General features: G+C 50.8%; 1 protein-coding gene across 1 annotated transcript; it reads right to left on the reverse strand.

The window, feature by feature from the left end:
• Positions 1-351: 351 nt before the first annotated feature.
• Positions 352-23,103, reverse strand: NOP53 (NOP53 ribosome biogenesis factor). Its single transcript, XM_081922220.1, has 13 exons — positions 22,848-23,103; positions 20,335-20,399; positions 20,055-20,139; positions 18,667-18,869; positions 15,870-15,940; positions 15,691-15,786; positions 14,503-14,607; positions 11,596-11,793; positions 8,195-8,370; positions 7,289-7,355; positions 3,438-3,514; positions 1,738-1,794; positions 352-431 (listed from the first exon to the last, which is right to left on the reverse strand). The coding sequence occupies exons 1-13, from the start codon at positions 23,078-23,080 to the stop codon at positions 425-427; spliced, it is 1,440 nt and encodes a 479-aa protein (XP_081778346.1). The 5' UTR covers positions 23,081-23,103; the 3' UTR covers positions 352-424.
• Positions 23,104-23,340: the final 237 nt, after the last annotated feature.

The following is a 23,340-nucleotide window of genomic DNA, read 5'->3' on the forward strand; positions in this document are numbered from 1 at the left end:
TAGGACTTGCGGTGTGAGTGGCAAGTGTCCACTCGCTTCCTCTTGCAAAACTGGGCAAAAAGCAGGCCCAAGTTGTGCAGAGTCAGCACATGGCTGTTGAAAGTGCCTGATGAAAATGGGATGCAGGGGAACTTTTTGCAGGGCAAAGTTTCCCTTTTCCATTTTTTTTAAGAGCAGAAAGCGTACAGACGTAGTAAGGTTTGCCTGTTTGTTGTGAACCAGTAATAGACTTAAGGTGACTGATTGGGCCCCTTCCCACCTGAAGAAGGGTGACATCCTATGTCTGCACACTCAAGACAAATGGAGGGATCAGGGAGAGGAAGGAGAGAGAGAATAGGTACACAATCTGAGTGCAGTTTATGGAATTTTAATGAAAGATTGGGGAAACGGTGAGTTGCTGGGGTGCTCTGGCGTAATCCGTGTTCTATAACCTGCAGAATGGGGAGGGAGAGAAGAGAGAACAGTAATGAATTAAGGGGAGTCAGAAGCAAAACCAGAAGTGAACGACTGGATCTCTCTCAAAAGAAGAGGCAACAGCGTAAGCTTGGGAGGCAGAGGGGGGCCTGGATGGGAGATGCTAAAACCAGCTGAACTGGGTCCGAGAGAAAGGCCAGAGGACAAGAACCAAGCAAAGATAATGAATTGGTTTTAGAATGCTGTATTATTTTATTGTTGTTAGCCGCTCTGAGCCCGGCTTTGGCTGGGGAGGGCGGGATATAAATAAAATTTTATTATTATATTATTATTATTAAGATGAGACTTGCTTTGGGCTGTGTACACACCGTGCACTTGAAGCACATCCTTTCCCCGGCCCAAAATTATGGGAACTGTAGTTTGCCCGCACAGAGCTACAGTTCCCAGCACCTGTAGCAGACCACAGTTCCCAGGATTCCGGGGGGGGGGGGGGAGAGGCACACATAATAGCAGTGAGGGGAAGATCAGCTTGGCCCTAAGCACAGACCACCAGAAGCATTGTGCATTCTGCCTCCTGGAAAGGACTGCACTGTCAATTGCCCCGTGGCTTCAGAGGCTAAGGAAAGGGCGTTCATACACTAGCCAGAGATCCAAGGGCTTCTAGGAGATGGAGCCCCTGCCCCACTCCCAGAAGAACAGCCTGATCCCCCAAATAGACTCAACTGCCTGTTAAGGATTCCTTGCATCTTCACCCTGGGAACCTCAGGCCTCCTCTCCAATGGCTATCAGACTGTAAACCTGAGGCAGGAACGAGGTGGTGGAGGCGGCAGAATGGACCGAACCACCCCACAACTAGAGGTGGGGGTGCCACTCACGAAACCCCCATATGGAAATGACTCCAGGCAGAGAGAAAGCTAGCACACAAGGGCACATTTCCTTCTTATGTGCCAACTGCTTTGCTTAATACTGCAAGGAGTCCCCACTCCCATCTTTTAAAAAAAATGCGGCCCCTGCTTTGGCTGTCTTGCCCCAGTTGGCAAAGCTATTTTCTTCTTGCTGTTATTATTCTGGCAGGCTTTCACCTTGGCCAGTAGATGTTTTTATCTGAAGACGGCGTTTCTATTTGCTATGCCTGTCTGGGCTGTGCGATCTTGCTGCTGCGATTTTAACTGTTGTCAACCTGAGTAACAATGCATCTGAGCTGTGAAGGCTGTGCATTTCTGTATAAGTAAGTAATAAATACAAGGGCGGTGGAGCAAGATTAGAGGGGCAAGAGCGACTGGTTAGCCTGCCACTATCGGGCAAAGTGCTGCCACCACTTACGTGATCTCCCGGAAGGCGCGCTTTTCGACGTACTTCACCCGGTATTTCCTCTTGAACCTGGCAAGGAAGACACAAGAGGTTTAGGGACTTTGCAGCCCTCAGTGAGAGGAACTGCTAAATACACCAGCCCAGAGCCAAGCAAAGCAACCTGGGAGGCAAGCCGCCATGGCTGCAGAGACATCTCCTCTCCAAAGGCCACACACCACCCTCCTTGAAAGGTTTCTCTCCCTCCCTCCCTCCCGCATGAAGACTTAGAGATTACGTTTCCCCCCAAAGTCCTCAGGAGAGCTGCGACTATTGCACTTTGTGACTCACCGCTTAAAGGTGTGAAGCAACACCTTCAAACAACAACACCGTGTTTTGAGCTGCTGTGAAGCGGAATCAAAGGCTCTCTGATTTGCCACTTCACATACAGAAATCCAAGTGCTGGACACACATTTGCGAACCGGCCGAAAGGGTCTACACATTAGCCTCACCCACCCTCTCCGCAAGTGGTTGCCTTCCAATGTTTTGGATTACAACCCCCCACATAGGCCGTGAGCCAAGCTGGTGGACATGGAGTTGGAAAAGGCCATTCCACATCCACACAGAACTCCCAGGGTTTTCACAACGACTTAACAGCCCTGAGACCTCTGGGTATAAAAAGGTAAAGGGACCCCTGACCATTAGGTCCAGTCGTGACTGACTCTGGGGTTGCGGCGCTCATCTCGCTTTATTGGCCGAGGGAACCGGCGTACAGCTTCTGGGTCATGTGGCCAGCATGACTAAGCCGCTTCTGGCGAACCAGAGCAACGCACGAAAACGCCGTTTACCTTCCCGCCAGAGTGGTGCCTATTTATGTACTTGCACTTTGACGTGCTTTCAAACTGCTAGGTTGGCAGGAGCAGGGGCTGAGCAACAGGAGCTCACCCCGTCGCGGGGATTCGAACCGCCGACCTTCTGATCGGCAAGTCCTAGGCTCTGTGGTTTAACCCACAGTGCCACCCGCGTAACTCATACCTCCGGGTATAGGGCGGTGTATAAATTGAATGAATGATTGAATAAGAAAGAATCTTTGCTGGTGGTGAGGGGCACAGTTCTATGGAGGAAGAGAGACAGACACCAGCATTATCCTGCTGCTGCTTATATTGTATGAATGAGAGGAGCAATAGGAGACCCTCTGACCTTGCCGATTCTCTCAACTCACTGAAATCTCAGCTTCCTCTCTGGAACGTGCAAATCTTATCAGAGGTTTAAGCAAGTGTGGATAATCCCACAATATCCCATAATTTAAAGAGGCCACAGCCGGCAGCAGGTGTAGAGAGTTCCCACCCACTGGGGGTAATTTACTGCATTAATACCTGAATCTGGGTGCGCCACTGTGGCATCAGAGAACTGCTAAACCGCTTGGAGGAAGTAACAAGAGACTCAGGATTACAGAGTGGGAAGGTCATCTCGTTTCCTCCCCTCCAGCTCCATGCTGGATGTGCAATGCAGGATGTGACCATAGCATCCCTGGACCGATGGCTGCCCAGAAAGTATTTCCAATGAAAGACTCCCTGCGGCCTAAAGAACCAACCAGAGGAGGCTGACCCCCATTTCTCTGCAGGGGTTGCTGATTCTGGCTTGCCTTCTTCCAGTTAAGAAACATTAATCAAGTGGGCCCCTTGTGTTAACAGTGAAGAGTCACCCTGAAGAGTCACCCCTGCCAACCCACTCACTTTGCACGTTCTCTGGGCTCTAGAAGGTTGCGTTTTTGTAGGCTCTTGAACCGGTCCTTCAGGATACTGCCTTCGGGCTGGTGGAAGAAGCAGAAACAGAACTCGTGATAGATCTGGATTCATGTTAAGCACAAAGAGACCTGTGGTTATCCCGATAGTCTGGGGCTTGTGGCGGGAGAGCCTTCCTGGTCAAGTACCCATTTATGTGCCAAGCAGTCTTGATCAGGCTACTCTTTGGGGAAATTCAGCCAACACCTGGATTCACTGGTTCTCACGGCACAACATCCAGGTTGTCAGAGAAGGGGGAGAAGGCGAAGAGAAGTAGCTGTGCCTGGATGCCCTCACATGCTGCACTAAAGGCAAATTGTTCCTTTAATGAACCATCTTGGTAGGCAAGATAACCCCACAATGAATTGGTAGTTGTTGCAGCAACGAGCTCATATATGTTTATATTCACTTGCTCTGGTGCTATCTATGGGCTTGGGGTGCTGGGCTCTGAAAGAGGGTAATGCCTGGGTATTTGCCACCTATGCAGTCATCTGGGCAGGTGAAGGGATGGGAGGTTCGGGCCAGAGTGATGTTTGCTGCTTTGTGTATAAAGAATGTATGACTGTTTGCTTGGGCACGGACAAACCGTCTCCCTGCTGCGTTATCTGTCCTGCTTTTGCAAAGGCTAGGAGAACTGGCAGGCAAATTTGCTCTAAGTCTGCACCTTCCTTTAATAAAGCACGAGAACAGATCACTCGTGTTTTTGACGTCCTTGGTATCCCTGCGCCCAACCATTCATAGAATCATAGAATCATAGAGTTGGAAGAGACCCCAAGGGCCATCGAGTCCAACCCCCTGCCAAGCAGGAAACACCATCAGAGCACTCCTGACATATGGTTGTCAAGCCTCTGCTTAAAGACCTCCAAAGAAGGAGACTCCACCCCACTCCTTGGCAGCAAATTCCACTGTCGAACAGCTCTTACTGTCAGGAAGTTCTTCCTAATGTTTAGGTGGAATCTTCTTTCTTGTAGTTTGGAACCACTGCTCCGTGTCCGCTTCTCTGGAGCAGCAGAAAACAACCTTTCTCCCTCCTCTATGTGACATCCTTTTATATATTTGAACATGGCTATCATATCACCCCTTAACCTCCTCTTCTCCAGGCTAAACATGCCCAGCTCCCTTAGCCGTTCCTCATAAGGCATCATTTCCAGACCTTTGACCATTTTGGTTGCCCCGCTTTGGGCCTGCGGTTCAGAACACCTCTTTCCCCCCAAATCTACTGCCAATGTCGAAACCGTGAAGGTTTGTTTGCCTTGAACAAAATACCCCACCTTCTCTTACATGCAACCCAAAATTAAACACACAGTTGGGGATTAAAAAACCCCCGAATCCACAAACATTCAAGTTTGCCCGTAACAATCAAACACAGAGACTGGTTCTGGGAAGGTATCTGCGGCTCTACAGATGTTCTTGGGCTCAAACTCCCATCTTCCCCAGCCCTGATCGCTGGGGCTGAGAGTTGGCCCTGGTGTATTATCCGGAGAGCCAGAGATTCCCCAAGCCAGGTCTCCTGGAAATCATAACCGTTTCCCACAGCACAGTCGGCTGGAGAGTTTCCCTTTTGCACCAGAAAGTTGGAGTCTCAGCCGTGTTCTTTACAGTGAAGAAAGGGGGGGGGGGGAGAGAGAGAAACAGCTGTACGAAGCCCTCCCCTCTTTGCACCAACACCTCCAGCAGAGACACTGCAGGTGTCGGGAGCGCAACTCTTCGCACAACATCAACTCCTCACGTACACTCATTAGGTGCCTTCCTGCTCCCTGGGATGGAGGTGTTTTGCATGAGCTCTGGGAGTCTTGCCTGTGAGGGGGAAGGTGTGAGGAGCTGGGAGGGAGGGAACGGAGTATTTGGGAGGGGGGAGAGCCCACCTCCAAAGTCTTCTCAGCCTCGAAGCTCATTGGCTGGCGCTGGAGAAGCCGCAATCCCAAACTAGCTCGCCAATCGCAGGGACGCTGAAAGGACACTGTGAAATAGGGGCATGCAGACAAGCCCTCTGATGGGTTTGCTCCCCACGACTAAGAGGCAACAAAGGCAAGGCAAATGCCAAAGGAAGTTAATTCTTCACACCACAGACCACTGGAACACCCTGCTACTGTGCATGGCAATAGGTGGCTACTTCAGCTGATCAGGTTTTTGCAAAAGAAAGGGGAGTCAACACACAGGCAGAACAGGCCTCTCTCTCGGACTACTGGCCACAGAAGCCAGAAGCTCAGCCTCTCCACTGACATGAAATCCCTCTGTGGCATCTCAGATAGTCAAACGCAGAAAGACCCATCTATCACGTTAATTCTGATGCTGAAGAACATCCTGGGATGTCTACGCAGCCCCTCCTCCCTCTGTGGTAGTCAGCTGATGGAGGAAGGTGAAGGTCACACCCAACAGGAAGAGGAAGTCAGCACTGTCCAGAGTTGGTGTCCCCTTAGGGGGCTCTGCTGGCTGCTTGTGGGGGGGGGGGGAACTAAGGGGAAAGGGGGGGCGGCGGCAGTGGCGTCAGTGACTATGAAAAAAATGGCACCACAGGGTCAGGTTCAGCAGTTTTGCAGAAATAATTAAACTAAATAGTTCTAACTGGATTTTGAATAAATGCGCAATGAATTGATACTGTTTTGAATATTGTTCGAGCAGAGATTTCAGGGGCCAACAAACTTTTTCAGCAGGGAGGCCGGTCCACTGTCTCCAAGACCTTGTGGGGGAGCCGGACTATATTTTGGAAAAAATAAATAAATGAACGAATTCCTATGCCCCACAAATAACCCAGAGACGCATTTTAAATAAAAGCACACATTCTACTCATGTAAAAACACGCTGATTCCCGGACCATCTCTGAGCTGGATTTAGAAGGCGACAGGGCTGCCTCCGGCCCCTAGTTTGCCTACCCATGTAAGATGGCCCCATCGTGTATGACTTAGTTGAGACCCCTGCATTGCAGGGGGTTAGACTGGATGACCCTTGGGGTCCCTTTCCAACTCGACAATTCCATGCCTGCAATTCCTTAGGAAGCTGTGCAAACCGCTATGCTGCAAAAATGCCTTTTTTATAGGAGCCACTGGGGATGCATTCATGGAAGCAAGGAGGTAGTGGTCCAAAAAATGTTTGGGAGCCTAGTGGTCCAAACTGTGTGGAGGGGAGATGAGTTTGAGAGCTCAACATCCTGGGGTGAATTTGTGGGTCTCCCTGACCCAAGCTGGTCCAGAGAAGGGGCACAAACGCTGGCAGTAAGCAGCTCTGAGAGGACACCTTTAGAGAGGCTGTGATCGTGCAGTACCCAGATATGGGAGAACTCTTCCAAATTGGGAAGGGGGTGGGAAGAAGAGAGAGAAGAAAGGAGAGTCTTCCTTGGGCGCCTCAGCTCCCCAGTCCTCACCTGCTCGGCAGGGCCAGGGAGCCCCTGGGGAACTTCACATTCCCAGCAAGCAACTGCTGCAAATTCTCCGAGCGCAAGGATGGGTCTCATCATCGGGCACCAAGGGAAGGAAGAATGCAGGCACGGGCGGGCAGGTGGGGGGCACAGGGCAGAGGCCCCTGGAGAGGAATGGACCACCCCTCAACTCCAAAGGGGCTCTCTTAACTCCACTCGGCAGCCCCTCCAAACGCCAGCAAGGCCAGGCTGCTCATTTTCGGAGTGGGCGGCCTAATTAGAAAGTTGCGTTCTGAAAAGGGCTGGCTTGAAAGCGTGCAGCGAGGGTTGTGCCAACCTCAAGAAGGCGGCAGAGAAATGGAGGGGGGCCAGCAACGGGACCAAGGGAACTCTGAACGCTCGATGGGGAAGCTAAATACAGCCTCTTGCCTGCCCTGCAAATGCTCACCTTCAACGTCCTCAAGGACTCTGCCAGCTCAGTGCTCAGTTGCACGTCCAGGTCAGGATCTTCGTACCTGCCACGCAAGAGGGGGAAACAAAAGGGGGCTGCTGAGAAGCAGTGTCCGAAATTCGCCAGGCGCATTCTGCCCCTGGCTACTGGCTGCTTGCGACTGAGCGAAGATGCTTGTTTTCACACACTAATACCCCACCATGTCGAATTCTATCCGTTATAATTTATCTGCACACTCAGGATGAATTTCAGGGTACGAAAACGCTTTTTCTGAGCAGGGGCAGTCACCGTACAGAAAGAGAGGTCGGAATGGGCCAAATATACAGTGGTACCTCAGGTTACAGATGCTTCAGGTTACAGACTCCGCTAACCCAGAAAAAGTACCTCAGGGTTAAGAACTTTGCTTCAGGATGAGAACAGAAACCGCACGGTGGCAGCGGGTAGCTAAAGTGGTACCTCAGGTTAAGAACGGACCTCCAGAACGAATTAAGTTCTTAACCAGAGTTACCACTGTACATGTGGACTGTCCCTGGGTCAAGTGACTTTTCTCCTTTAAAGTTCTCAAAGCTCTCCACCGAGCTCAAGGCGGTCCTCTGAACTAGCCAGACGTTTAACCGAGAATCGATCACGGTCAGTCCACCCTTTGAAAAACAAGACTTGCAGCCCTGCCCCAAAATGGCTACGAGACATTCCTTAAACCCTGCTTTAAGGAGCCATTTGGCACCTAGCTAATGTATCCTGAGTTTCTAGCCCTGCTGAGAAGTGTGAGACAAGGACCGGGCCTTCTCCTTCGGAGCTCCCTTCCTGGCAGGGGTGGAGAGAATGGGGTCATTATCCGTGGCGTCTCTTAGCCAAGCTCCTCCTCCTCCTCCCAGCCTTGCGTCCCCCTCAACAGGCTCTTACTTGAGCTTGCCCAGCCTCTTGGGCTTGTTTTCTTCCGCCTTGCGCTTGGCCTCCCGCTCTCGTTTCCGGCGAATCAGCTCCGCCTCCCTCCGCTTCACCTGCAGCCGGATGGCGCGCAGCTGGAACACTTCCTGCCGCCGGAGCCGGGCCGCCTTCTCAAGCGCTTCCCGAGCTTTCTGTTTACAGAGGGGAAAAAGAGAGAGAGAGAGAGAGAGAGAGGATGAGGCAGCAGGTCTGGAGAGAATGGCTTCCCTCTTCGCTTTTGCCCCTTGCTGTCCACGGTGCGCTCTGTAGCCCAGGGCAAACCCCTTCCCTCTTGCCAGCGCAGGATCTCTCTCTCTCAGCAGAGAGGTGGTCGTCCCCAAGAGCTGGCGTCCTCCCTGCTCCCGCGTAGCTCCTGCAGGGAGCAGATGGCAGGCGCCAGGCTCGGCCAGATGGCCGCGTGTTCGCGAGCCGCAGCAGCATCAGTGGAGAGGATAATCAGGCTCGCTCTGGCAGGCGGCCCAGAAGGCAGCCCTCATTGCCACGGCTTCTCAAGGGCAGCTCAGGGAGCAAGCAAGCCCTGGCAGAGGCTTAGGTGCCTGCACAGGAAGGAGTACGAGCGTGTGTAGAAACACACACACACAGAGAGAGAAACAAAACAAAAGGGCATTTTACGCAATCACAGGGCGACTGGTCTGTGCATCCCTGCACCAGAACTACTATCGTTTTGCACCAAACTTTGCCTCGAGGAAAAGCTAGATCGTACAGTCTATATGTGCTATGGAGGTTTGGCTCCTCTTATTATTATTTTTTTTTTTTTGCAGCTTAAGAGGAGGAAGCAGCTATGCACAGGAGAAAATCTCCCTGCTTTTTATCAAGCTACTTCCTACTGGTTTCTGAGACTTCAGTAGAGAAATGTCAAGATTCTTTCAAGCACATAACCAACCACTGGGGCCAGAAATGTCGTGTTTGATTTTACAGGAAAGGGAGGTGCTGAGGAAGCCAACCCTCTAGCTATTATGTTTTGTAGGTTTTCTTTGCTCTTTCTACCTCCTGCTCCGTTATTTTGTAATTCAACATTAGCTTATTTTCTTGAGAGATTTTTTGTAGACCATTTGTTTTCAAAAATCGGTCAATGTCCATTTCTTTCTGCGTCTCCTGTGTGTATAATTGTTTAAAGTACCTCTGGATAGCTAACTGAACTAGAATACAAAAAAGGGAGGTGTGAGGAGGTCAAGGAAACAAGCAAATGAAAGATAAGTTATGGGAAGGTTCGTTGTGGTTTTTTTAAAAAATTGTTTCTATTTTTCTGTTTTTTCTTTGTTTTTCTTTATTGTGACATGTGGTCTTGTTTTTGTGTAATTTGGTGTTTTCTCTTTTTTCTTTCTGTAACCTTTAAAACTTTAATAAATAAATAAAATTTTTTTAAAGGTTTTCTTTGCTCCAACAGGATCAAGGTGCACACGGACAGCCCTGTTCACCAGAGGCCTTGTGGGAACCTGCCATGTCCCATTCAACCCCGAGCCCCTTTTGTGGCTGTGCTTATAGCGAACTTCACTTCCAGAGACAAGAGAATAGAGAAACAGCCCACACCCACATCTCAAGAGGCAGGGGAGGCTATGGTAACTCAGCTGTAATTAGGCTTTGGCTAATGAGTTTAATCTGTGACCTTTTAAACTGGGGAGTGTGTGTTATTGTTGCTGTGCTATGTATTTTTGTGTTTTTATATTGTGAACCACCCTGCGATCCTCAGATGAAGGATGGTATAGAAACACAGTGGTACCTCAGATTACAGACGCTTCAGGTTACAGACTCCGCTAACCCAGAAATAGTACCTCGGGTTAAGAACTTTGCTTCAGGATGAGAACAGAAATCGTGCAACGGCGGCAGCGGGAGGCCCCATTAGCTAAAGTGGTACCTCAGGTTAAGAACGGTTTCAGCTTAAGAATGGACCTCCAGAAAGAATTAAGTTCTCAACCCGAGGTACCACTGTAATAGTAACAGTAACAATGACAACAATGACAATAGTTATTGTTGCATAGTGCTGAAGAGAGTCTGAGCTGGGAGGGAAGGTGCCGCCAGTTCAAATGCCGCCTCTGCACGTGGCTCAGTTCCCAAGATCCTTTGCAAAACATCACATGTGTGTTTCAAATGTATGGCATGCAGTCTGAGACTTAGAGGTTGACCAAAGGCAACTTTATCTTTTCGGTCCCATGTAGGAGCTGGGGAAGGCTAATACTAGTCTTTCGGACAAGGTCTTACAAAGAAGTGTTAATTTCTTTAATAATGAACACTGAGAATAAAGCATTTATTCTTGTGAATATGAGGGAAAGAGGAGCATCCTCCTTTAACCCACCACAAGTCCCAGGCCAAAGCCTTGGTGCAAATCAACTCATGGCCCCAAAGGCAATGACCCAGATATGAACAAGAAAACGTCACTCAAAGACCCGGGTGCATAATTTGGGGGTGGAGGGGGGACCACAACTGGAATCCCACCCCCCCCCGCTTGATATTCTACATACGAAAGTTTTAAGTTTTTCAACCAACGATCCATTTCCCCTAAGACATGTTCCACGACAGGGACAGGGGTCCCTTGGCCTTCTGTTGGGGCCACATCCCCTCTGACCATCGTCCACACTGCCTTGGGCTAATGGGAAGCTGGGAGTCCAATCACCCCCAGAGGGCCCCTGCTCTAGAAAAACAACACGCCTGAATACTTGATTCAAGGTGGAAGGTGCAAGGAACCAGGCATTGACTGATTGAGTTTAGCCTAACAGAGGACTGAGGGCTGACATGACAGGCCATCTTCAAATACAGCCGCACCTTGGTTTTTGAACAGCCTAGTTCTCAAACGTTTTGGCTCCCGAACGCTGCAAACCCCAAAGTGACTGTTCTGGTTTGCGAATGCTCTTTTGGAAGCCGAATGTCTGACGGGGCTTCCGATGGGTTGCAGAGCTTCCTGCAGCCAATCAGAAGCCGCGCCTCGGTTTCTGAACGTTCCGGAAGTCGAACACACTTCCGGAACGGATTCTGTTCGACTTCCAAGGTACGACTGTACCCTACGGGCTGCCGCATGGAAGGTGGAGAAAGCTTGTTTCCTGATGCCCCAGGGGGTAGCAATGGATTCCAAAGCAATGGATTCAAACGACGCAAAGGGGATCCTGACTAAACATCAGGAAGAACTGACTACCTCAGAACGTAAGGGGGAGCCTCAGTATTTAAACAGAGGTTGGACGACCATCTGTATGGGATTCTTTAGCTGCAATTCCTGCGTTTCAGGAGGGCGGTTGGACCAGATGACTCTAGGGAGCCTTCCAAGTCTACAACTCTATGGTTCTGGGATATAAGGGAGGGGCTCAGGCACAACCACAAATCTGGGGCTGCGTGTAAGTTTTGCACTAGACCGAGGACAAACCCACCTTCCGCTTGGCCTCCTTCTCCTTTTTCCGCTGACGCTCTGTTTTCTTTTCTCCTGCCGCCACTCGGGTCAGACGAGGTATGGGAGCGGCGTCCGCCTGCGACTCTCCCTCCTGAGGTTCTGACGGGCTCTCCTGCCGCCCTTCGCCGTCCGACTCCTCCTCCAAGAGGCCCTCGCACTGCTCCTGGAACACCGTCTCCTGCAAGTGCAGAGGGAAGCTGCAGCATTAGGAATGAGTTGGGGGTGGAGAGAAACATCGCACACCCTGCCTGGACTGCGTCTTCTCTCAACGGCCGGTAGCGTTCAATCCATTGTCCTCAAAGGATGTGCCAACTCTCTTAGGGAGAAGGCCGTTGCAAAGACAAAAAAGCTCTTTCCCATTTCACTCTGCATGATACCTTCTGCCTGCACATTAATATATCTGAAAGGGGCCAGAAGAGCCAGAGAGGGTTCAGTGCACCCCGTTTGGTTTTATTTCATTTACCTATAGAAACGTAAGCCATATCTAATTTCACAGAGAAGCATATCATTGTTTACTTCAACTCGCCTGTGGAAACAACTCAGAGGCCATGAAAGAAGGAAGGGAGGTTAACCACAGGAAGATTTAAAGGAACTATTGGAAACTCAAGGCAGTAGAGATATAAGATGATCAGAGCCCCACCAAACTTGAAGCATGGGAAGTCCCAATAAAAATTTATAATTTGGTGGAATATTTGGACTATATAATATGCATCTGTATAATTTGGAATATTTAATGTGATTTGATTGGATTGTTAAAATGGAAAATTTAATTTAAAAAATTTAAAAAAATAGAAAAGAAGCATAAGCCATATCATAAAATATCAGTGTCCGACACTGAAACACAAAATAAAGAACAAGGCAGGTAATCATTTTTAAAAATTAAAACTGAGCAGCTACAAAAGGCCTGTTGGCACGAACATGTCTCGTAACAGATACCTAAAGGTCAAAAAGAGAGCAAAATCTTTGCTGGAAGAGTGTTCCTTTGCAAGGGCCTGGCGATGCTATATGGCTGACTTCTAGTGGAGGCCAACTGGGCCTCTGTACGTGGAAGGACAGCTAACAATTATTATTGCTCTATTATTTATTAAATGCCGCCCTTCATCCGAAGATCCCAGGGCAGTTCACAACAGAAAAACACAAAAGGAGAATATGAAATACATGGTAAAACCAAAACAATCCAGGAACACCCCCCCCCACACTTTCAATGGGTTTACTTTGAGTATGACTAACACTGGATACAACCCAGGCTATTGGGATCCTGAAGGTCCCTCTGAACTCCCTGTGGCAGCATTGCCATTACCTAAGCAGTTAATAATTAGTAATACAGTCACAATGCTCCTCTGGATTTCAGTGACTGAGCAGGGATACAAGGGCTCTGGGGCCCTGATCCTGGACCCACGCTGACCAGGACTTTGTATTTCAACACAAGAACCTTGGATCTGGCTTGGTTTCTCCAGCAAGTCTTGCCCAAACCCCACTGGCAATGCTTAAGTTGAAGGCTGATCACTGCCAAAGCATGGCGTCCAAAATGGGGAAAGCACGTACCTCATACCAACGCATTCATATTGAGTCTCTGACTCGAAAAAGTAACACTTAAAAGTCCTCAGCTGCATTTAAATTCAACATACAGAAAGACCCTGGACACAGGATCTTGCATGGCTCTTCCAAGCCTTAGGCTGGATCCTGGCTCCTTCCCTAGGCTTGGGAGCTTTTGCTGTTTGGTGGGAGGCTGTTGCTGCTGCTGCTGAGTGCCAGGCCCTGGCACCTCTGGGCAGGATTATTTACATCTTCTCAGAGGCCGGCACATCCCTTTAAACTGATACAGGGCTGTAGGGTTAAGGCCTATTAGGAGGCTAAATATACGCTCTCCTCAGGCCAAGTGAGGAAACTGGCTTGCTTCTAGCAGGAGAGGGGTGCTAACCACGGGCGAAGCGGCCACATTGCCCTTTCCTGGTCCTCCGCAAAAGAGGATTCGGCAAGGAGGGGCTGAGAACCACCAAGTGGCAACTTTTCATCTACATAAGCACAATGACTTATTGCTGCCAGGCTGCGACACCACAGCTCACCCCTCCAGGATCACACCTACTGAAAAGGAAGTGACAAATTGTGATCTTGTCATGCAGCACCTGAACTGTCAACGTGTTTACCTAAACCTGTAATTCTCACGCTGCTTCCCTAGGAAGTTTATCCGGGGCTTCTCTGGAAGATCGATAGCAGCAGCAAGTAAGTATTCATGAAAAGGCAGCTTCTGGGAGCTTTTGCAAACTCTCCTTTCACACTGGACAGCTGCAGGTGCTGAAAACTCCTCCCTCTACTAACCCCAAGAATCTCCTGTGATGCAGAGATGCAACTTAGCAGGGATAAAAATGTGGGAAGCGTTTTCCTTGGGACTGAAAGCTTGAAAAGCCCCGGCCTAGATGAGCCATTGTCATTTTATGGCCCTTTGCAGTTTTAGTCACCCCTGGCAAACATGGAACGGATGGCATAACAATGTGCTCTTAGGAGAAGGTAACAGACAGGAGAGCTTGGCTGACTCTATCCAAGACAAGGCCCTCTGCACTCTTTGCACAAACAGGACCAAGACAGCCTCCCCACAACTTGGCAACTTCTAGACGTCACTGTTCTGATTCCAATTCCCATAATCCCTAACCAATGGTCTGGAGTCCATGTCCAACATCTGGAGGGCACCAGGTTGGGGAAGCTTGCCCCAGGATATCCTGGCCAAGTCTTCACTTGATACAATCCTCTGGTCCAATGGTGGCACCCCTGCTCCTTCTGCTCTTGTTTTTGTCCTCCCAAGAACAAGGTCAGAATGCCGGCAAGGGCGCAGGTCAATTCCCCAACAGCCTCAGCGGTGGAACTCCCTTCTGCAGGGGCCAACGCTCACCTCGGTGGGGGCTTCCTCCACTGTGGGGAACTTCAGCTGACGCTCCAATCGCTCCGCTGCCTTCTGCTTCTTCAGCTCGACTTCGTGGGCTTGGAGGAGGAGGGCCTGCAAAGGGGGAGGGAGCGGCGTGAACAGCGGAGGAACAGGCCTAGCCATCCCTCGTGGGACCTCCGCTGTGATGCGTAAGGGACTGCTTCAGGCCCAAATGTGGCCCTTCAGCCCTCTCCGTCTGGCCCTCAGGATCATTCTCAAGCTACTTCTCTCACCAGCCCTGCTCCACACCCTCCCTGGGTGCTGTTTCCTGGCTGCAATGCTTTATTAAACTGTGATATCACTCATTTGCCTGGCTGGCTGGCTGAGCCAGTGTGGCATAAAGGTTAGAGTGCTGGGACTATGACCTGGGAGGGGCCAGGGTTCGAATCCCGCACTCAGCCATGAAGCTAATGCTGGGTGACCATGGTGTCAGTCACCACCACTTAGCCCATGGGTAGGCAAACCAAGGCCAGGGGGCCAAATCTGGCCCAATCGCCTTCTAAATCAGGCCCGCAGGTGGTCCAGGAACCAGCAGGTTTTTACATGAGTAGAATGTGTCCTTTTATATAAAATGCATCTGTAGGTTATTTGTGGGGGCCTGCCTGGTGTTTTTACACGAGTAGAATGTGTGCTTTTATTTAAAATGCATCTCTGGGTTATTTGTAAGGCATAGGAATTCATTCATTTATTTTTTAAAAAATATAGTCCAGCCCCCCACAAGGTCTGAGGGACAGTGGACCGGCCCCCTGCTGAAAAAGTTTGCTGACCCCTGCCTTAGCCTAACCCACCTCAAGCTCCTTGGAAGGTGAAGGTGGTTTATCAATGTAATACAACAGATAAAAAATGTGTGTGTGTATGTGCATAGACACCTCTAACTGAATCTAGCCTGCTACACATAGCAGAGAGTCACAACTTCTGTGCTGTCCAAATCTGACTCTAGTCCCATCTGCCACTGGCATGTGGCCCCTGGAGGCTAGCTGATGAGGAAATGTGGCCCTTGAACTGAAAACGGTACCCCTCCCCCAGTTCAAAAAAGTGTGATGTGTTCCCCTGGCGCCTCCGTTGCCTATGCCCCCTCCCATTAACCATGGCGCCTTCCCCAATCCCTAGCAGTGTCGCAGCCACATCCCCACAGGCGGAAAGGCTTGCAGATACCTGGTGGGCTTCGAAACTGGGGTTGTACGACCCTCCTGGGGGAATAACCTCCACGGCCGGCAGCTGAGATCGAGGCTTCTGCAGACGCTCCGGGCGCTAAGGAGAGATAAAGAGAGGCTGAAGCGGCCCCCGGCTCCTCAAGCAACCACCCCGGCTTAAAAGCGAAGCCCCCAACGTACCTTCACGGGCTGTTTTTTGGTCTGCTCCAGGAACCAGGTATCCTTCCCAGCCAGGGCTTTGTCCAGTGGGTCTGGGAAGACAAAAAAGGGAGGGGAGGAGAAAGAAAGCATGTCACAAGGCCAGCAAGAGCCTGAGCTTCTGCTTCTTCTGAACAAGGTGTGAGATGCAGCCTCTGGGGCTGCAGCTACTCAATTCTCCTCCCATCAGCACACATACCGGCCTGCTTTGGCAGCAGTTGCCAACCTGGCCGGAGAGTGTGGGCGGGCAGTCACGTTCCAGCCACCCACGGGAACCGGACGGTGGCCTGGAGGGAGGTCATTTTGTCCTCTGAAGCACTTAGATTAGCCCTGAACCTTTGACCCCAAGCAGTTGGGGGCGTGGAGGGGGGCAGGAAGAGAGGAGGAGGCGGCAGCAGCAGCAGCAGCCGGGAAGGATAAACGCAGCAGGCACCTGAAGGTAGGGGAGAAAAGGGGAGGGGGAGCGAGGGAGGACTGTAGCTGCTCCAACCTGCTTGAATGAGTGTCAGCCGGGATGGAGAGAAATGCCAATCACCGCCCACCACCTTGTTAGCTGAGCCAGAAGCGCCAGGCAACTCCCGCTGGAAGCAACATGCAGAGCATGTGGGAGGGATTCCCCGCAAGGGGAAATCCCACAGGGCCAGCCTGGCCAACTGGGTACATCTGCTTAGGGAGCCAACCCAGCAGATGATTCTCTCTGCCATCGGGCTGCCCTTTGCAGTCTCCGGGTCACAGAAGAGACTCCCAGAGGCCAGCTTGTGCTCTCTTCGTCTCCCCGCCTCTTCCCAGCCAAAGCTGGAAAGAGAACTCAAGAGGAATAGCTCTCAGCATCTCTCCTCTAACTACCGGAAGCCCTCATAACTTTTAAGATAACACAAATTCTTAAAACAGCGAGGATTTATTTTTAATTTTTTTTGGGGGGGGTGGGGAGGACAGAGGAAAAAAGAGACGCAGCAGAGATTCCACCCCTGGGTTCCTAAAAAAGATCCTTTTCAGCATGTCACTGTATGAGTGCTGACCTCTCCCGGAGAAAGCTAGCATGACACTGGGCCATGACCTAGATAGAATCCGGAGGCCACGCTGACTTCCTTCCCCTCCCAGCTGAAGAGATTAAAAGCTGGAACAGGTACACATCTTGTACCGTAGAAAAGGCGGAGGGGATGAAGACAAAACCAGGAAGCCGATACACGCATGTGATTACAGGTACGTCTACTAGAGATAGAGAGGTTCAAGCACGTGTTGAAGAGCAGGGAATGTACAGTGCATGTCCCCAGAAGAGACACAAACTTCACACACACACACACACACCCAAGACCACAAAGGATGGCCATCTAGGTAACAGGCACACCTACATTGACCTGTGCAAGTAAGAAGAGAATAAATGGTGCAGCGGGTGGTATCACGTCTGCATCACATCAAGCATGAAATGACATTTCAAATCGCTGCCTTTAAGTTTCTGTTCGGCCCTCGCAAACCAGGCACATTCGACCCGCAAAACATAACTTCGAACAAGCAACCAGGTTGCAAAAGTCTCGAGAGGGCAGCCAGGGTGGGTTTTGTTTTGTTTTTAAAAAACGGCATCGTTGAAAAGTGGAATTGGGTTCAAGAAGTGTCAGATTAGGTGGTTGGGTTCCTCGAGAAGGTTTCACCCATGCCATTCATGGCACCGCAAGGCATGAAGCAGAGACGCGGAGAAGGGAAGATGAGCAGCAGAAAACATGACCGGAAGAGCAAGGAGCTACAGGTGAGAGGACAACCTGCTGCAAAAAGCACCAGCCTTTCCTTGCACGACTCTCAGATGTTTCCAGGAAAAGCAACTACTGTGGGGTATTCTCAGCCCCCGTCAGCTATGGCAATGCAACTCGGGACAACTAGATATGTGGAAGGGTGACACAACTTTGTCCTCCATCTCTAGGGCAAATGTATTTGAGATGCTGGAGGGCGAAAGTAGCCTGCATGCATATAGGGTTCCACACAGACGAACATCCTATTGAATTAGCTGGACACCAAAGCCCTCACATGTCACTAGAGCTTCCCTCCAGATACACGCAAATGCTGCACGCAAAGGAACTGGCCAGTAGCTTAGGTGATGCTTTACGTGAGATGCTGGTCCACATAGAATGACCTTCAAGATACGGGTGGTACTGTGGTCTAAACCACTGAGCTTCTTGAGCTTGCCAATTGGAAGGTTGGCAGTTCAAATGCGTGTGATGGGGTGAGCTCCCGTTGTTCTTTCCTGGTTTCTGCCAACATAGCAGCTCAAAAGCACACCAGTGCAAGTAGATAAATAGGTACCACTGTGGCAGGAAGGTAAACGGCGTTTCTGTGCACTCATGGTGTCCCGTTACACCAGAAGCGGTTTAGTCATGATGGCCACACGACCCGGAAAGCTGCCTGTGGACAAACGCCAGCTCTCTCGGCTTGTAGTGAGATGAGCGCTGCAACCCCACAGTCGCCTTTGACTGGACTTAACCGTCCATGGATTGTTTACCTTTTTACCTTTTACCCTTCAGGAGACCTGGAACCCCATTCAGGCCCAATATCCCATGAAAACCGGCTTGCTAACCGCTGACTTATAACCAAAGCATGAGGCTATGCTCACCTGCTGGACCTTCCAAAAGGATGTAACCTCTACTCCACCACACCTGTTTATAAAGGGGGGTGGGGTGGCAGCAGTGAAACTCTCAAGTCCCACCCACCTAACTGTAACTCACAAGACTCCTCTCTCTTTCTAGAGCTAGGGATAGAATTATTGCACCTGACTGCCATCTAGACTTACTTGAATCTGACCACATGTCATAGAACGTCCTGGAAGGATCGATGCCGCTGCCTGCTTCTGCAGCTTTCACCGCCGGGGGCTTCTGCAACCTCTCCTGAAGGAGGCGCTCTTTCCGTGGCACCACCCCTTTCTCCGTCAACTTCTCCCAAAGCCGCTGCTTCCTCTTTAGCTTCTTGCCGTTGGGAACCTGGTGGGCGAGGATGCTAAGGAGAATAAAGACAAGTTCTTGGTCAAGCACAGGGGTCGGCAACCTTTTTCAGCCGTGGGCCGGTCCACCGTCCCTCAGACCATGTGGTGGGCCGGACTATATTTTGGAAAAAAATAATGAACGAATTCCTATGCCCCACAAATAACCCAGAGATGCATTTAAAATAAAAGCACACATTCTACTCATGTAAAAACATGCTGATTCCCGGACCGTCCGGAGGCAGGATTGAGAAGGCGATTGGGCCGCATCCGGCCCCTGGGCCTTAGGTTGCCTACCCCTGGTCAAACAGGACTGCCGTCGGCCGAGCCCACCGTCAGCTGATGCTGACAATTACGAGGTAAATGGATAAATACTGTCTGATACTGCACAAGACAGCTGCTTATTGAGAGGAGCTGAACCAGCCCTTTCCCCCACTTCCTGAATCATACTTAGCAACTCGAAAAAACCCTCTGGTTGCTCCCTCACTTTACTTCCCGATACTGTAGCAGCAGCACCTTTAATGCTTGGCCGGGGGCTGGACTCGATGGCCCTTGTGGTCTCTTCCAACTCTATGATTCTATGATTCTAATCTCAGGGCAGCAAGAACAGGGTCTCCTCTGAAGCCTATGGGATGTTGGGGAGGCAAGCTACCTAAAGAGAATAGTAGTTTAAAGGAGGACACTGACCAGCTGGAAAGGAAGCCACAGAGCTGTAAGGAGTGCATCCTAAAGAGTCTAAGTCATATGATGAAAGAGAGGCTGAACTAAACTTTGTGGGGAGGAGAAATGCTGAAATATTGCTAATACTGAAAAGGTCAAAAAGTAGGAGAGAAACACTCACACTTCCCTGAGAATCTGACAGGCAACAGAATGGAAGGAAATTATTACTGTGAATTTCTATTTCCAGAGTCTCCTGGAGGAGTACCTGCAGTATGGCCATATGTAGAGTAAGAAAAAGGCTCCAAAGTAGTTCAGTGAACCAAGTTGTGTAAAGAGACTGTGCGAAGGGCAGCCTGCTGGGTGTTATGCAAGTTAGCGCTGGCGCTCCCAAACTTACAACTTAGCTTGCCTGGCCGCACTCTCCCTCTCTTGCCTCTAATTGTCTCCCTAAAGCTCAAAGGCTCAGATGGGGGATATCAAGAGCGCCAGACAGGCAACGGGTTTCCTACAGTCTCTTCTGCACAACCCAGAAGAAGACTTACTCTTTGGGTGGAGGCACTTTGGAATCCGGCTGCAGGATCAAGTCGATCTTCAACGGCTTCTCTTTGCCACACTTCTGTTTTCGGACTGGAAGGAAAATGTAAGCCAAGAATTCATCAGAGGCACAAACAGCACGATGAAGTAAGTTGAGAGCAGGAGTCGCGAGTCCCACTGCAGGAGGCAGCTTATACTGCATGCAATGGGAACACTTTTGATCCAGGCTCCAATTTCTCTGGTATTCACAACCCATGTTGACTCCCCTCGTTTGTTGCAGCCTCTTACCTTTTTCCTGAACGCCAGTGTCTACGAAGAAGAGGGTTTCGTTGGGTTTCTCTGACACAGGTCCTCTGGAGAGAAGGGAAAAAAAATAAACTTGGACCACTACAGCATGACTATTCTCCAGGCCCCAGATATACAGCCAACACTACCATTCTGCTCCTGCATTGTAACAACACTGAGAGACAGGAAGGTCAGGGTTTGAATCTCCACTCAAGTCATGAAGACCAATGGGTAACCTTGGGTCAGTAACCATCTCTCATCCTAATCTACCTCACAGGGTTGTTGCTGTGAGTATAAAATATGGGGGGGGGGGGAGGAGAACCACATACATTACATTGAGCTTCTAAGGTGGCATATATATAAAAATAATGCAATAATAAACACTGCCAATCCAAATCTCAGGCCACTCCACATTGCCCTCAAGATCTGCACACACACTGGCTATTTGCGCCAACAAAACATTTCCTCTCAGAGGTTTGGCCTCCTGGAGGGGGGCGGGCTCTACTCCAGCCCATAATGTCTGCTGCACACCAATGCCCCATAACTGTGGGTTCATCATTGTCTACTCCCTAGTAATTATCTCCCTGCACTTCTGCAACTGACTCCTCCCATAACTATCAGTTCTTCAGCACCCCTCTGCTTATTTCAACTTCAACCTCTCCATTTCTCTACAAAGAAAGGCAAGCAGGCACAAGAAAGGTGCATGAAACCACACATGGGAAATGTGGATAGAGTGATTGTTTCTGCTGACTCTTATAATACTAGAACCCTATGGGGTCGATCCAATGAAGCCTGATAGGTGGGAGATTTGGGACAAGTGAAGAACTGCATCACACAACACATAGCTGAGATTTCATGATCAGGCAGTATATAGAACTGATTTTTTAAAAAACTAACCAGCAGAATTCACTGCCACAAGACGGAGGGATGGGCAGTTATAGGAATTCTAAGGTCTCAAATATAGAATAAATGTTGATAATTGCACAAGGTAAACACACATTCATAAGTATATAAACCACTTGTCTAAAATAGTATAGGAGAGCAATCCAAAAGCCAACTTGGCTGGAAACTAAGGAGCACAAGGCTATCAGTAGCCGTGACAACCAAGTCCTCCCTCCACTGAGCCCCTGAATACCAAAGGCTGGGAATCCCCAGTGCGGAGGGTTCCACCAGCATTGTGCTTTCCATTTTTACGCTCAGAATTTTCTTGGCGGTCAACAAAAGAGGTTTAGAGACTGTCTCAAGGCAAATCTTAAAAATGTAGTATAAAGACCGACAACTGGGAAACACTGGCCTGCGAGCGCTCCAGTTGGAGAACAGCCTTTACCAAAGGTGTTGTGGGCTTTGAAACAAAATAAAATTAAAAAATTCCTTCCAGTAGCACCTTAGAGACCAACTAAGTTAGTTATTGGTATGAGATTTCATGTGCATGCACACTTCTTTGAAGACACGCGGACTCAGGATGCAAGGGAGAAACGTGCTAAGAGGAAGGAAGGCACGCTTGGCAAATCCACACCGTGATCGACTCCCACCCGGAAACCTATATCCCCACTATGGAATGACGTGTGGATCCAGAATAGTCCTCCACAGTCAATTACAGACTCACTGTTAAGACCATGTTCATGGAAGACAATCTTACTCGGCTACAAGGGATCGCCAGAGAAGAAGAGCTTGTGGGCATCTATCAATCTGGCTGTCCCCTGTGAGAACAGGCTGCTGTTGGGCGAGGGTCCTGACCCAACAGGGGGCTGTTTGGGTCCTGGGCCTTTGGGTCCTGACCCTGCAGGGGGCTGTTTGGTTCCTGGGCCTCTGGGTGCTGACCCAGCAGGGGGCTGTTTGGGTCCTGGGCCTTTGGGTCCTGACCCAGCAGGGGGCTGTTTGGGTCCTGGGCCTCTGGGTCCTGACCCAGCAGGGAGCTATTTGGGTCCTGGGCATTTGGGTCCTGACCCAGCAGGGAGCTGTTTGGGTCCTGGGCCTCTGGGTCCTGACCGAGCAGGGGGCTATTTGGGTCCTGACCGAGCAGGGGGCTATTTGGGTCTTCGGCCTTTGGGTCCTGACCGAGCAGGGGGCTATTTGGGTCCTGACCGAGCAGGGGGCTATTTGGGTCCTGACCGAGCAGGGGGCTATTTGGGTCTTCGGCCTTTGGGTCCTGACCGAGCAGGGGGCTATTTGGGTCTTCGGCCTCTGGGTCCTGACCCAGCAGGGGGCTATTTGGGTCTTCGGCCTCTGGGTCCTGACCGAGCAGGGGGCTATTTGGGTCCTGACCCAGCAGGGGGCTATTTGTGTCCTGGGCCTCTGGGTCCTGACCCTGCAGGGGGCTGTTTGTCAGCCTATTCCAGCCCTGCTGGGTCATGGCCAGAGGCCCCCTCAGAGGCAAACCAGGCTCGCCCCCGCCGGGTATGGTGAGCCCCCCCTCAGCCCTCCTGGAGGATGGTATAGGCTGCCCCCGAACCTGGAGGCTCCACGCTTCGACCGCCCCCCGCGTCCCCGCCGAGGAGATTCGGTGCCAGGCTCACCCCAGCTGCCTCAGCTCGGCCGCCTTCTCCTCCAGCCAGTCTCCCAGGTCCCGGCCGAGCTTGGCCTCCGGCCCCCGCCACCGCTTCCAGCCCTTCTTGCGGTTCCTGGCGCCCAGGCCCCCCGCCCGCCGAGAAGGGAGCCGGCCCGGGTCGCGCGAGTTGGGGCCGAAGCCCAGGAAGGCCGCCTCGGCGGGAGGAGAAGCAGCACCAAGAGGAGCCGCCGCCGCCGCCATCTTGGGCCACGAGAAAGAGCGAGTCGAGGGGGCAGGGCGCCGGCGTCGCTTTCCTTCTGCGCGAAACAGGAAGTGAAAACGGTCAACTTCCGGCGGCCATTTTGGGAGAGGCACCCGCCATAGGAAGAGAGAGGGCGGGGAGTGGAGAGGGACAGGTGAGGTCAACTTCCGGTGTTAAATTTAAAGGCGCCGTCCTGCCATCATCATCATCATCATTGCATTGTAGAGTTGTACAGAGCCACGGGGGTCATCTAGCCCAA

The sequence above is a fragment of the Podarcis melisellensis genome (assembly GCF_964234715.1).
Source record: "Podarcis melisellensis genome assembly, chromosome: 8".
In the NCBI taxonomy this organism is placed as follows: Eukaryota; Metazoa; Chordata; class Lepidosauria; order Squamata; family Lacertidae; genus Podarcis; species Podarcis melisellensis.